Here is a 15021-nt window from a genome sequence, read left to right as displayed (position 1 = left end):
TATAATCAAATGGCCACCTGGACTATTTACATAGATTGCTGCTCCTCGCTGTTTACTATCTATGCATAGTCACTTGACTCCTACCTACATGTACAAATGACCTCGACAAACACATTGACTCGGTACCGGTACCCCTGTATATAGCCTCGTTATTGTTATTTTATTGTGTTACTTTTTATTTTTATTTTTTTTATACTTTATTTAGTAAATATTTTCTTAATTCTATTTCTTGAACTGAATTGTTGGTTAAAGGCTTGTAAGTAAGGTTGCGATTTGTTACACACTCCCCTATGTATTTATTTGGACAGGGACTCTAAACCTTTACATTTGGCTCTATACTCCAGCATTTTGGAGTTGAGATCAAATGTTTTATATGAAGGCGACAGTACAGAATGTCACCTTTTTATTGGAGGATATTTTCATATCTGTTTTACCATTTAGAAATGAAAGTACTTTATGTTTCTAGTATTTGGACAAATTCACTTATAGTGTATTATATTTACTAAAAAGTCTAGTATTCAGTCCCATATTCCTAGCAGTCAAAGATGACATCAAGCCTGTGCCACTACAAACTTGTTGGATGCATTTGCAGTTTGTTATGGTTGTGTTTAGGATTATTTTGTGCCCAATAGAAATTCATGGTAAATAATGTATTGTGTCATTTTGGAGTCACTTTTATTGCAAGATTTACAGATGCATAAATATCATACCCCCATGATCTTTGTGCATCTGTAACTTTCTCACACATCATTGTTCACAATTCATTCAGGAGTATCTACAATCATGGTAGCATCCACATTAATGTAGAAGTGTTTAGAATCATATTCTATTCTTATTTACAACAAAAGGGACTCCGCGTGCATAGCACTTTCAGTTTATTTCACTGTTGGATTCGTTGCCCTACCAGACAGAAGAAGAGGAGAATATGTGGTTTTCAAAAATGGCTTTATGGAATAGCTAGTAACTTTCACCCATTCCTATGCTAGTGCAATTTTAATACCAATGTCGAATAATATATAACATTGGTGTTCAAGCCAATTCCATTATATGACTGTAGCCTTCCGTTTTTAAATTCAGAATAATGTATTGTGATGGTAATGACGTTTGTTTATGATGTTCATTATTAGTCTTTGGCTTAGGTCGCTAGCGAGCTGCAGTATCTCCAACCTAGCCTACACTCTTAAAATGCTTGGTTGTTTGAATGACCCAACTGCTGGGTTGCAGGCATTGGGTCACTTAGTTGGGCTGTTTATTTTGAATTGAGCCAGGGTGGGTTGGCATGGCTTAGTAGGTGTGTGGCATCATTTTAGGCCACCTGTGCGAGTAAATGTAATTCCTGTTAGTCTGTTCTGTTGCACTGTTGTCACATGTTAAGGCTGAACACTGACAGTTTTGTAGCTTCGATGAGGCTGACAGAGGTGTATAACTTCCTCAATAGCCTTTGCAAATGCCAATATTGGGAATAGCTACCAGTTTACGTAATCAGGAATGTTAATATTATATGTAATATGCATAAATATTCAAGGAAAATGTGTATTTGTAGTGTACAAACTTCATATCATGAACAGGAATGACATTTACTCTCACAAGTGGCCAAAAATAATTATCTGACAGCCACATCTCCAATAAGCCCCACCTCTAATCTTCTGATAGGCTGCCGCTGCTACAATATGTTGTTAAAAAGGCTCAAATTTCAAACCCATCACAAAAAGGTTACTGTTTTAACCTTTACACTGGCAGCACAGTATCAGCGTATAAGGATTAATCTATGGTGCTTTTGTGAAAAGATAGGCATCATGGCACAGGGGTTCTTTGAATAATCTTTTCAGAGGGATTCATCGAGGAACCTATTTGACCACAGGGGCAATCTTTTGAACCCCAAAATGTTCCTCGAGGTTCCTTTACTCCTAAGAGTGTATAAGTGATTTCCAAATTCCAAATATTTATGACACCTTCATATTGGTGGACTAGATACATAAAATGCAATCATTTCCAAATGGTAAAATAGATATGTATGAAAATGAAATGTGACATTCTGTACTGCTGCCTCATATAAAATATTTGTTCTAAAATCCCAAAGGCTGGAGTATAGAGAACAGTAAAACATTTTTTTAGCTTCACTGTCCAAATAAATATATAGAGGAGTGAAGTTGTAAAATTAAAGCATTTACTACCCCATCAAATCCAGTCCGGGCTCTAATCTGTCATTGACAGACTACATCATCTGACCAATTACGTGAGACTTTAGTTCTGGGTTAACCAAGATTACCCAGGCTCAGACAATGCAGCTCCATCCTCTCAGAATAGAGCCTTGTGATTGGGTGAGCCCTGGGCCCGCCTCTCCTGGCTCCCGGACTATATAAAGCCACAGAGGAGCCTCTCCCGGGTTAGAGGAATGTGACAACTGAATTACCCTTGCCCTGAGCACATACACACACATACACACACACATACACTACACATATAGGACCTATACACACAGGACTACACGCAGGACCCTAAAGACTTGAGCCAATGTTCCCCGCTATGGTCGACTTTTCAGAGAAGTACCTGGAAAGGTAAGTTAGAACCCATGGGTGTTATACTCTGTGTGTGTGTGCTCTCTGCTGCTTTTAGAATAAATAGGGAGAGGGAAGGAGGGAGAGAGAGAGAGAGGGAAGGAAGGAAGGAGAGAGAGAGAGGGAAGGAGGGAGGGGGAGAGAGAGAGAGAGAGAGAGAGGGAGAGAGGGAAGGAGGGAGAGAGAGAGAGAGAGAGGGAAGGAGGGAGAGAGGGAAGGAAGGTGATGTTTTAGGCTCTGAGGGATACTACTCAAAAGCTGTTAGGAGGCTAGCTGACCTCTCTCCTGAATCTCATTTGCCAGCTGCTGGGTGAGAGGTCTCACGTGTGGTTAAATCTATTTTGAGGACACTTGTATCTAGAGATTGGCCTTGTCTTTTAATAATCGGCCTGGATTTCTTAAGTGGTCTCTGTGGTTGGTAAGGTGAGTAATGTTGAGAATGGGTATTTAAATTAGTTAGATGGCTTAGTTTGGTGTTGATTTATATATACTGAACATTGTAGGACAATTCCTATTTTCAGCATTTTCCATGGTTGGAAAATAATGTACTACTGTATTGGAATTCAGATTCAGGCGCTCCTGAAAAGTACAGATTTATGTCTCAGTGTGTTTGCCTGCTCTGTTTTTAAACATAGCCCACCCCGATCCCATGGAATTACTCTGGAAACCCACATTCCTATTCAACCTGGTCTCAGAGCCTCATAATATTCTGTACTTAAATCCGAGACACTCCAATTAGTATGATACTGTATGTTACGTTTCATATGGTATGTATTAATTTGTGTATTACCATCACCATTCCGTATGATATGTTGCAAATTCAAATTTGAATATTGTATGATCCGAATTTGAAAAACGTACAATATGTTGCAAATTTGCAAATCATATTATATGTTACGACTTTGCAAAACTTATGATATGTCACGAATTCTAGCTAGGTGGCTAACATTAGCTTTCTGGCTAACGTTAGCTAAGCTAGGGGTTAGGGTTAAGTTTAGGAGTTAGTTTAAAGGGTTAAGGTTAGGATTAGAGGAAGTGTTAGCTAAAAGGGTTAAAATTAGGGGAAGGGTTAGCTAACATGCTAAGTAGTTGCAAAGTTGCTAAAAAGTAGTAAGTAGTTGAAAAGTTGCTAATTAGCTAAAATGCTAAAGTTGTCCGTGATGAGATTCGAACTCGCAACTTTTAGGTTTCTAGATGTTTGCATTATACCACCCTACTTTGATTTTCCCATCAAGTAACCATCTGTCCTATGTAACCATTCCAAACGTAACATATCCTACTAATTTCAGTGTCCCATATTTACATTTACTATGTTATGTCTAGTCTATGAGATCAGGCTGTCCTATTTAGTCTGTGGGAAAATAATGGGAGGACCCTACTGTCTCTTGCTCAATGAGAATGATGTTGTCTTCATAGTGGGGAATAACAGGGACATGTGCAGCTACACTGTGTTATGCAGACATACACACGCACGCATGTATGCGCACACACACACACACACACACACACACACACACACACACACACACACACACACACACACACACACACACACACACACGGGAGGTATGTGTGTATACGGTGCCGGGCCAGGCACATAACCTACTGCAAACAGCCAGAGTGGCGGACGGGGCAAAAACAACCCTAGAGTCGTTCACCTTGGGGTTTGGGACTACCCCCTAACCTTCTACCCTCTATCCTGACTGTAATGGTTTGGCGCTGCCTGGAGGTGTGGAGACGGGATCCAGTACACACAGGGAAACAGAGCCACTGGGTTGAACAGAAAGGTGGGATGTAGAAGCAACAGCAGATGTGTTTTAACAAGCCTGATTAACTGACATGGTTGAAACATCTAGTAGATCAGAGCAAGACTTCATGCCCCAAACATTGAGTGATGACAGGCATGCGTTTTCTCTGATTCTATAGTGGGACTATTCAGTAAGAGCATTTTCTATCTTTTCTTGCTCCTATACTCCTATACATTTATATCTGTGTAATACCTCAACGTATAATTCTTTAATATAATACTATACTATGTAATGACTTTGGTGTCGCACATTTCTAGAATGTCAATAATGTTATTTGTCTCTCTATGTAATTTAACGTTGGTGTTGACATGCCCCCCCCCCCCCCCCCCCCAGCACCCGTGGCTGTCAGTCAGTCAGCCACACTTTAGTACATCTACTATGCAGCTGCAGTGTGTCTACCTGCATCTCCCCAGCTACCCAGTTCTCCCCTTGAGTTCTGAGTACTTAGCTAGCTAGATATCCCTGGGAGCACGGCCCAGTTTCACACTACCAGGAATAGCCTGGAGAGAGGTTATTACTGTCGGTAATGTGAGCCAGGAGAAGTGGGAATAACATGGAGAGACCTGAGATAATCATGGTGCTAAAGACTCTCCAGCCCCCTCTACACACAGACATGCACACACACACACACACACCACCAGCCCGGCAGATAGGGAGTGTGACAGGTGATAGAAGTACTTTCTGATAGCGGTTGCGATGAATGGAATCAGAGTGCATCCTAATTTGTTAATCTCCCAGAGAGGGATGTGGCTATCCTAATATAAGATTAGCCTGTCAGGTTTAGGGCTATGTTTAATGAAGAGAGGAACAGAATCACATTGCTGCTCCTGGTGGCTGGGCAATTAGCTAGCCGGCCAGGGTATGAGGAGTGGGAGAGGGGTCGATGGTTAGAGTGAGGAAAACATATTAAGACAATACAGATGTTGTTAAGGGCACAGTGCCAGGTGAATAGGAAGATGTCATACTGCGACACACTTATTAGGCGACAAGATCTCGTCCAGGTCTTAATCTTTTCACTCTCTCACTCTGTCCCTTCTCACCTTCCATCGGTCCCCTCTAATCTTGCCCCTTCGCCTCTCGGTAGTACCAGTTGTTCTCCCAGCAGGTTGTTTTTTTCACTCGGGGTAGCCTGGGTAGCAGAGCCGTGTGGAATGTGTCCCCTGCCTGCCCTTTGTGGCTTTGTGTATGGGTGTGTGTGTGGTGTCTTTACCCTGCTGAGTTTGAGCTCCTAGACTGGCCTCTACTGTAACCCACGGCCGCGCAGGCCCAGTGTATGAGCTAATAATCACAGCAGCAACGTGATGGATGGCCGTGGCCGGAGAGCTGTCATGTGCGTAGTAACCTCCTTATCACTGCCTCGGCCTGAGACGCGTTTCAGCTGCCTTACATGTCCTTGGCTCTCAATAACACTTATAGACCCACGGCACAAAACATCATTAGGCAGGTAGCCTAACGGTTAGAGCATTTGGCCAGTAACCCGAAAGTTTGCTGGTTTAAATACCCGAGCAATGACGAAGTGCCCTTTAGTAAGGGACTTAACCCTAATTTGCTCCAGGGGTGCCGTGCTACTATGGCTGAACCTGTAAAACAACACATTTCACTGCACCTATCTGGTATATGTGACAATAAAAAAACCACAAAGAAGTAGGGTAATCAACTACTGAAACATTGAGATGGTTTATTATTTTAATTTTTTTATTTGACCTTTATTTAACTAGGCAAGTCAGTTAAGAACAAATTCTTGTTTTCAATGACGGCCTAGGAACAGTGGGTTAACTGCCTGTTCAGGGGCAGAACAACAGATTTGATTTGATTTAGTGTAGGTTGTAGGATGGTCTGCTAAGCAAAATGGCATTTACCTGCAGTTTTCATTACCATAGCGTATTTTATTATTTACTCTTTGTTACCATCTTTTTATACCAAGCAATTCAACCTTAGTAGACATTCATCTACGACGTTCAATTGTTGGGAATGGAGAACCATATTCCTGTAGTATCATGAACCAACCAGAAGGTGGAGGTGTTGAGTTGTATATTCAGCAACCTCTCCCAGTCCTCTGACCATAGTGTTCACAGCCCTGTCATAGATTTCCACCCAGCCTGGGCCCAGCGTAGTTCACTCCACTTGTATTGAAACCAGACCTGCATAATAAATTGTTTCATTAGGTTTGCAAATATTTTCCAGGGCTCGTAAAAAACGAGTCCCTCTGCTCACATGCATTGGCATAGCTTCCCTATTCGGCTTTAACCTCACATAGTTGAAACCCAAACTATGGTCGTGGACGCTAAAAATAGAGCAATCAAGTAGATTCCACTTCTCTATGATGATTTTATGCCTTTCTAAAACAGCTTTTTACTTGGGGTAATGATCACTTCAGACTGGTGAATGTGGGTTGTTGGGAGAAAAACTGTGCCAGAGGTAGAGTGTAATGTTTTTAATGTTTTTCACCATACCAACAACCCAATTTTACTCCACTAACGTTAGCTCCTCATCTGGATAGAGCATGGTTTAATACAACCCTACTGTGGAATACTAATCAAGCCCAATGCATCACCTATAGCTCTTTATGGTGCCTTGTTAAAGATCACATTGTGTTTATAGACGCCAATGGTCACAGCCTGTCACGCAGATAGCCCTGAAATATCCACGCTGATCAGTACAGGATGTTAGAAGCCGATTGTTCAAATTCTTTGTGGGCCGTCTTTTTTCTTCTTTGTACAATCATTTCTTCTCTCTCTCTCTGTCTGGAGGATCACGGTGACGACTGATATTTCCTCACTTTCCCATCCTGCTGAAGAGATAAGAGAGGAGAGAGGACATTGTAGCTCTCTATCCAGTGGCCTTCAAAATCACTTTCAGAGGCTTCTTTCTCGGCTCTGAGACAAACCAGCCCCAGCTTGAGGGCATGTTGTTTTACTAGTCATCAATTAGATTCGAACTCACACGTTTGGCAAGTTCCTCTCCCTGCCCTCTTCTCTTACAGACATCTTGAAAGAGGCTTCTTGTATTCCTCCTAGTTCCTCATCTACTCCTAGTCCCCCCCTTTTTCCTCCTTGAAAGAAATGAACTACTCAGCTCCTGGTTGCCCTTGATGATGGGTGGTGGAGTCATCTTAAATAGTTGCCCAGGTTGCTTCCTGTTTCCTGCTTTTCGCCCCATCATAATATGACTGGAAAACCCACAGAGGTGGCCTGGCAACACCATCCAAACCAGGCCCTTTACACCCTCTAGTGACCACTGATGTCATCTTTGCCTCTCCACCTTGGAGCACAGACACTGGGGCTCTTTCAGTTCCAAAGACTGGCTGTGGATAAGAACCAGGAACTAAGCAGGGGTTTGATGATCAGGTGTTGGGAGAGGGCCTTTGGAGACTGGCAGAGAGAGGGCGAGTGTCTACTGTATGTGTGTGTGTGTGTGTGTGCATGTGTGCTTTTGTACAGTATGCGTGTTAGTGTGTATCTGTTTGTGTCAAATGAAATCAAATAAAATGTTACTGTGTGTGTGTGTGTGTGTGTGTGTGTGTGTGTTTTCAGACTCCAAAAATGGAACGCTGGGTTCTTTTGTGGGTCCTGTGGTCTCACTGGGGCTTTTGGTGACATTAGGCCAGCTGACAGCGATTAGGACAGCGGCGCTTTAGCTAATAGCTAATACACAGTGGAAATCAACCAGGAAATGGGAGTCATGTGGGGTTGCGTCCCAATGAGGAAGCATGTGAGGTCAGGGGGAGGCGCTAGCATCCACCCAGGGATTTGGGATAGCATGGAGGACTGGGTTGGCATGCCCTCTCCAGGAGATGGGAATGGGAAGGGGTGTTGCATTGTGTTATTGGTAATGTGGGTATATTTTGGTTGATGGAGGAAGAGGGGGTGTAGCTATGCCCCGTGTCCCGTCCCAAGGGCCCCAGCCCTGGGTTAGCCCCCTCTCTTAGGGTCCCTCTAGGCACCTGGAGAATGGTGTTATCGCGCGGAGGAATGAGGAGTGAGTCTCTCCTCCTTCACTGCCACATTCACTCACTCCCTGCCTAAGGACCTGCCAGGGGTAGAACAAGAGGAGAGATAGATTGAAAGAAGACATTGACAACGGAGAGGGAGAGATAGTATCTGTCTTCGTACTGTCACTTCCACTGGACACTACTCTACTCTACTACACTTGAATATCCTGCTGAAGTCTGAAATGTATACAGCCCTGGCACTTTTTCCCTTTTCTGGTTTTGAGCATATGGAACTGATTTGAACCGCTGGAGTTTGTTTTTAAAGTTGAACTATTTCCCATGACTTGGAAGACTCAACCCCCTTTTCTGTGTCTCTCTTTCCCCCCTTGGTCTCTCCCCATCTGTCTCTCCTTCTCTATCTCATCCATCCTTTCTTTCTTTCTTTCTTTCTTTCTTTCTTTCTTTCTTTCTTTCTTTCTTTCTTTCTTTCTTTCTCTATCTCTTAGGGCCAAAGACATGAAGAACCGGCTTGCTTTCCTTAGGAGGAGGAATGAGTCTCCCGGAAGCAACCCACCCGGCAAATTCGACAAATCCTTGAAGTCGTCAGTAAAGTGAGTGTTTTGTGTATGACTATGTGTGTGTATGTTTGTCAGTGTGTGTGTGTGTGTGTGTGTGTGTGTGTGTGTGTGTGTGTGTGTGTGTGTGTGTGTGTGTGTGTGTATGTCCACATGGCCGCTTCTTGGATCTCACCCCAGCTGGTGATGCCTTGGCTCAGACAGACAGACATACAGACGAGTGGGCAGCATGAAGAAGCGCTTGTAAATCCACAGAGAGAAAGACAGAAATTAAGGAAGGAAGGAAGGGAGGAAGGAAGGAAAAGGGATATTGGATTAATTACGTCTTAATGTGTTTAGCGATTCCTGGTTGATCCGTAAGCTAAGGCGGATGTTATAGCTGTTATAGGTTAGGCGGATGTTATAGCTGTTATAGGTTAGGCGCATGTTATAGCTTTGTCCTACAGTTTATTTATGCTCCCTTTTCTACCTATTTAAATCGAGAATGTTTTAGGGGGTGTATCTCTATTATCTTTAATGCACGTGTTTTTGCGGTTGATTTTGAGTTACAACGTTGTGAAATGTTGATGGGTCAGTTACGGGTCAGCTCTGCTAACAGACAGATCCAGGTCCAGTCAGACCACATCAATATCCATGGTTACATGTATGTCTATACTGTATTTATACTGTAGCTATGTGGCTGTTTTGATTGGCAAAACTGGTTGGTCCTAGATAAATGGTTAATGTACAAGTCTAATGTTTGGTCTGCATGCTGCCATTGCGCCTTTAGAATACGAGTGCTTGAACTCAAGCTGCATCTACTCAACTGTTATATTATTTCAAATCAATTCAAGCGTGCATTGTGTTGCATAATGCATTAAATATCTCTCAGCAACAGTAACAGAATGAGCAGGAGGTCCACTTGTCAGAATATGTAGTCATGCATTATATTATGCAATGATGTAGAGAGACAGGTGTGTTTGGTCCACGGAGGGAGTGAGGGAGGTGTTTGGCAACAATGCATCAGAACTGGGAATTTCATTGTTTCGTATTTAATTGTTATATTCAAAAGAACATAGTGCATGTATGTTAGGCAGACATTTATTTAGTAGGATATTTAATTCATTCACAAAGTCAGTTGCAACATTAACTGATAGAAATGGAAATAAAGTAGAAAATGGAAATGTCTGGGCAGATAGTGTCATTATATTGGATTCACATGGTTGGGTCCTATTCCATTGTTGCCATGTCAATAAGGCCGCCAGGTGTGTTGAAGGAGAGGAAGCATATCCTCTATCTGAGAGCAGAGAGAATGAAGGAGTAAAGGGGAGGGCAGAAAAGTTGGGGGGTGGACCCTCAGCCTCAAACCCTATCTCCATTGGCTGGTTTAGTCCCCGCCCCTCCTCTGCCTCCTGAGCTGCAGTGAGAGGGAGTATAAGGTGAGACATCTAGTGGAACCAGTTAGACATACTTACGCACACACACTCATACACACACGCTCGCTCACACACAGCCCCAGAGCACCAGCGTGTGAAAGAGGGAAAAAAAGAAAGCGAGAAGAAGAAGAAAGGAATAGCAATTCCACAGAGTACTAACCAAAGGACCACGCTCCTTACCAGTTCAGTGCAGTACAGGGGAGCACAGGGCTTCGGATGGGTCACACCATGAGAAACCTGGCAGAGATGGGCTTGCTAAAGAACCGCTCCGTTTTCATTTGCAGGCCCACCCCGGAGGAGGCACTCAAATGGGGGGAATCTCTGGACAAGCTGCTGGCCCACAAATGTAAGTCTGACTTTCCTTCTTACTCTTTTCCTTCTTTATTCTCTCTGTCCATTTGATCAATCAAACCAAATGGGAAAAAGGAAATGACTAATACCCATCTGGGTTTGATTGCCATATATTCCCATATGGATCTGGTTTAAGTTGAACTGAAGCATGGGGAACAATTGCATTGAATAAGGAACAATGCGTGAATAAGGAACAATGAATAAGGAACAATGCGCATGTGTTTTTGGGGGGGGGGGGGGGGGGGGGGGTGGTATGGGCAGGAAATATGTTCATACTTGTTGCTTATGCAATGTGAATTCAGTGTGTGAGTTGTTGCTCCCTTGCTGTGAATGGGCAGTCTGTGGAGGCACTCTGCTGCATCTCTCCCACTAATCACGGTGGATGAATAGAGCCATGCATTAGTGTAGGGGGAGAGGGGACAGATTATGGATGGGCTGGGCGGCTGAGAGAAAGAGGACGTCAGAGTAGTGTTGCTATATTTGTATGATTCCATAATTCATATCTTTGGTCTGAGCGCTGTCGGGCTGCGATTCCAAATCCCCATTCAATTGTTTCTCAGTGATGACGTGGGCTCAGACAAGCCAACACCATTTATCCCTAACTGAGGAGAGACAAGCGGCACAAGACTTTGATCCCAACTTGCCCTCCTCTCTTTTTCTGCTTTTTCATGTTTTTTCTTACTTTCTTTATATATTTCTTCTGGCTGACCTGTAGTGAAGTCTCTCTCTGCTCCTGTAGTGTAATCAGCATGGTATGTATGTGAACAGAAAGGTGCTGGCGACCAGGCAGGGTGGGACTCGGCTTCCTGCTATTCTTACTCTACCAATGTCTTTTCCTTAAGTCATTAACGACACCATCCCAGTAGCCAAAGCAACAGGAATAGGTTGACAAGCAAACTGACCCCCCCCCCCCCCCCTTTGTACAGAGACAAGATGAAAAAAGACATACCAATGAGTGGTGTCGACGAGAGGAAAAAGTATGAGTGTAGTGTCAGGGAGGTGATGCTGCATAGTTGTTGTTTATGGGAGGTGACTGAAGTGTCTTGGAGGGTGTTGTCTTTAGTCCCCTTTTTAATAGTGTGACTCAATGGACTGGGCTACTGTGCTATTTAGGTAGTCTCCCTCACTGAGAGAGATGACGCTGTGTTGCCATGGCTCTCCAGTCACGTCCACTAACCCACACCTCTCTGTTTCTTTCCCCCCTGCCTTCTTCCCTTCAGATGGCCTGGCAGCGTTCAGAGCTTTCCTGCGCACAGAATTCAGCGAGGAGAATCTGGAATTCTGGTTGGCGTGCGAGGATTACAAGAAGATTAAGTCGCAATCCAAGATAGCGTCCAAAGCCAAGAAAGTCTTTGCTGAATACATTGCCATCCAGTCTTGTAAAGAGGTGAGCAGCAATCCCCATACACATACAGACAAGGGATGATGGAAAATACCGTTCAACTGTAATGTCCCCTTTTTATACCTAAACGAGCTCTCCACTTGCTTACCTCAACCTCACTCATGACTGAAATGTATAATCCGCTCCTAACAGAAACTAGAAAATAACTTGTTCCTGCTATAAATTGAAAAAGCAGGGATTTTGGCTGGCCCCCGCACCATTGTTCCCTAAACTAAATATGTTAGGTTGATGAATGTGTAATCCTGTCAGAAGGTGCTCCCACAAAGGAACAAGTGAGCTGGAGAGGATGTGAGATCATGCCTGACAAACAGGCTTTCTTTGGCCACCTGACATGCACCAAATAGACTCCCTCACTTTTCCTTTTCCCTTTTTGTTTCAAACCTGGAGAGCCGAGTGGAAACTTCAAGTCAAAAATCAGCCCCAACAGCTTGAACCAGTTTCTGGTAGCACTGAAACTAACCTGGTACTCTGTCTCTTCCTTTTTCCCCCTCCCTGGTTCCCTCTCTCAGGTGAACTTGGACTCGTACACTCGAGAGCACACTAAGGACAACCTTCAGAATGTGACGCGTTCCTGCTTCGACCTGGCCCAGCGCAGGATATACGGCCTGATGGAGAAGGACTCGTACCCTCGTTTCCTCCGCTCAGAGCTCTACATGGACTTAGTCAACCAGAAGAAGGCCAGCACCACGTCCACCTCCTCATCGTCGTAAACACGCAGAGATCAAGATAGAAAGTGAGAGACGACGACGAAAAAGAGAAGGCAGAGACTTGAAAGCAGGGGGAGGTAGATTTTTTTCATGTTCGCCTTTTTGTTTTGTTTCTGCCTTCATCCTGTCCCGTCATGAGTTGGGTGTGAGAAAGACGGCGAACTAGGCCGTGGCACTGAGGGGGGTGTTGTGTACACAACGACGATGACAACAGGCTGATGGAGGGCGGATAGAGAGCCCAGTCAGGACAGCTGGTCACCGTCATGTGAGGGCTTGTCCAAGGGTTTCTCGGATCACTCTCATTGATCACTGTCTGTCGTTCATAATGACATATGTTAGTGTGTCCATATTTAAGTTATCTTCTGGATGTACTGGAGAAAGGGTTGAAACCTCTGCAGACATGAAGACAGTCCAGTACTGTGTTTTTTTTGACACCCCCTATCCTCCTCCTCCTCCTTTGGAGCCTGTTGGTACGACACAGAGGTTTGTTTTGTCCTAGTTTTTCCATGTCTCAAAGCTTTCATGACCATTTTCAAATGGACTTGCGAGAAAAAGGAGAAATTGGGTTGCTGGATCAATGTCTGAATGAAAATACGTTTTTTGGAGCTTTTTTCTGTTGTCATGTTCTCCAATTCACGGCGTACACACCTCTTTCAAGCACAGTCGGCATCTGTTCTGTTCAGCACCCTCTCACAGGGTCCCACCTGGTCGCATTCATCTAAAGAATACGGTAAAAGACACAGAGACAGAGAGAGAGAGAGAAAGATGGAGAAAATACAAATATCAACAATGGAACGGACCAAAACTGCAGAAAAGCAGAAATGTGCCACTCACTCGAAAACATATTGGGGGGAAAAAAAGACTTGTTGCCTGTCTCCAAAGACTGTCGAAAAAAATGAGCAATTCATTGTAGCTCCACCTGGACAGAACAAGGCAGCATTCTCAGGACATTAAGGCACTTGACTATGAAGCTTCCAAGCTTGAATTTGTTTTTTTCATTTTCGTTTTTACACATACAATGTTTTCTTTTTTAAATTGTTTTAGGTTCAAACCTGCACTCCATAGGTATACTGAGCAATACTGTTGGGAGGATGCTCTTTTCATAGACATAAAAAGAAAAAAGTGCTTCACCTGTACAAAGGTTTGCCTATTTATTTAGATACCTTGCCGGATGCTTCACCCATTGCACTCAGCTAAAAGCGCTCCCTCCCCCTAACCATGAAATAGGTCCACCGCTGTCCTGACTTTAAGTGCAATATGTTATCGTTTATTTTCCTTTTTTGGGGGGATAAGTTTCAATTTTGATTGGAAAGACAATGGCTCGATCTCTGTATTATACACTTTATTTGTAAGAGTCATGTTGCAAGATTCAGCTATAAGGTTGATTTACAGTTTAAGTAAATAAACAAGAAGAGATACATGAATTAAACAAGTCATTCTAACTGTGTACCCTGGCAGCAGGCAGCTAGGGGTTAAGGATGTACATATAATTCTTTAAGAAAACAAAGAAAAAACAAGAAAACAATAGGTTTCACTTGCGTCGAGCTGGAACCTGGCTGTATCTATGTAAATATGAGAGACTCAAAGCTATAAGATGACATGTATTGTTATTAAAAATGAGGAAGGTCCACCCTTTCCGGGTCATACAATGCTTGTCAGGAGTTTATGAAGTTTATGAAATGTATTTGATCATTTTCACTGTTTACAATTCAAACCCAACTCCTAAGATAGCAAGCAAAAAAGACAATAGAAATACATTTGGTGTCATTGCTGAAGATAAATAAAACAACCAACTGGTGAAATAATAAATCATGTCTCGCTGTGAATTGTATTACATATCTGTATGTCTACGTTCTTCACCTTTGGTAAGTGTTGCTAATACAAAACATTAGCTGGAGAAGAAACACATGCATATCCAAGTACCTACTGCAATCTAAGCTCCCATACTACACAACAGTGTGACAAGATAGCCTGTGTCCCTGGGCATACAGTTTATTTATTTATTTGTTATTTTACCAGGTAAGTTGACTGAGAACACGTTCTCATTTGCAGCAACAACCTGGGGAATAGTTACAGGAGAGGGATGAATGAGCCTATTGTAAACTGGGGATTATTAGATGACTGTGATGGTTTGAGGGCCAGATTGGGAATTTAGCCAGGACACCGGGGTTAACACCCCTACAATCAGTGCCATGGGATCTTTAATGACCTCAGAGAGTCAGGACACCCGTTTAACGTCCCATCCAAAAGACACCACCCTACACAGGGCAGTGT

At 43.3% G+C, this 15021-nt stretch overlaps 1 protein-coding gene across 7 annotated transcripts in view; it reads left to right on the top strand.

The window, feature by feature from the left end:
* Positions 1 to 14556, top strand: part of LOC110509811 (regulator of G protein signaling 3) — a 237253-nt gene extending 222697 nt beyond the window's left edge. For 4 of the 7 annotated variants that reach the window (XM_036968257.2, XM_036968259.2, XM_036968258.2 and 1 more), the window contains 4 exons: positions 8804 to 8908; positions 10572 to 10633; positions 11859 to 12025; positions 12550 to 14556. In XM_036968257.2, the coding sequence (XP_036824152.2) occupies positions 8804 to 8908; positions 10572 to 10633; positions 11859 to 12025; positions 12550 to 12750 (535 nt within the window). In that variant the 3' untranslated portion in view covers positions 12751 to 14556. Of the gene's footprint in view, positions 1 to 2330; positions 2559 to 2718; positions 2982 to 8109; positions 8542 to 8803; positions 8909 to 10571; positions 10634 to 11858; positions 12026 to 12549 lie in introns of those variants that run through there. The other 3 variants (XM_036968261.2, XM_036968263.2, XM_036968262.2) reach the window with 3 other exon arrangements.
* The last annotated feature ends 465 nt before the right edge of the window (positions 14557 to 15021 follow it).

This window comes from Oncorhynchus mykiss, chromosome 29, assembly GCF_057628025.1.
Source record: "Oncorhynchus mykiss isolate SJ-2025 chromosome 29, ASM5762802v1, whole genome shotgun sequence".
NCBI classification, from domain to species: domain Eukaryota; kingdom Metazoa; phylum Chordata; class Actinopteri; order Salmoniformes; family Salmonidae; genus Oncorhynchus; species Oncorhynchus mykiss.
The sequence above is the reverse complement of the archived record's forward strand: the minus strand, read 5'-3'. Positions and strand labels throughout refer to the sequence as shown.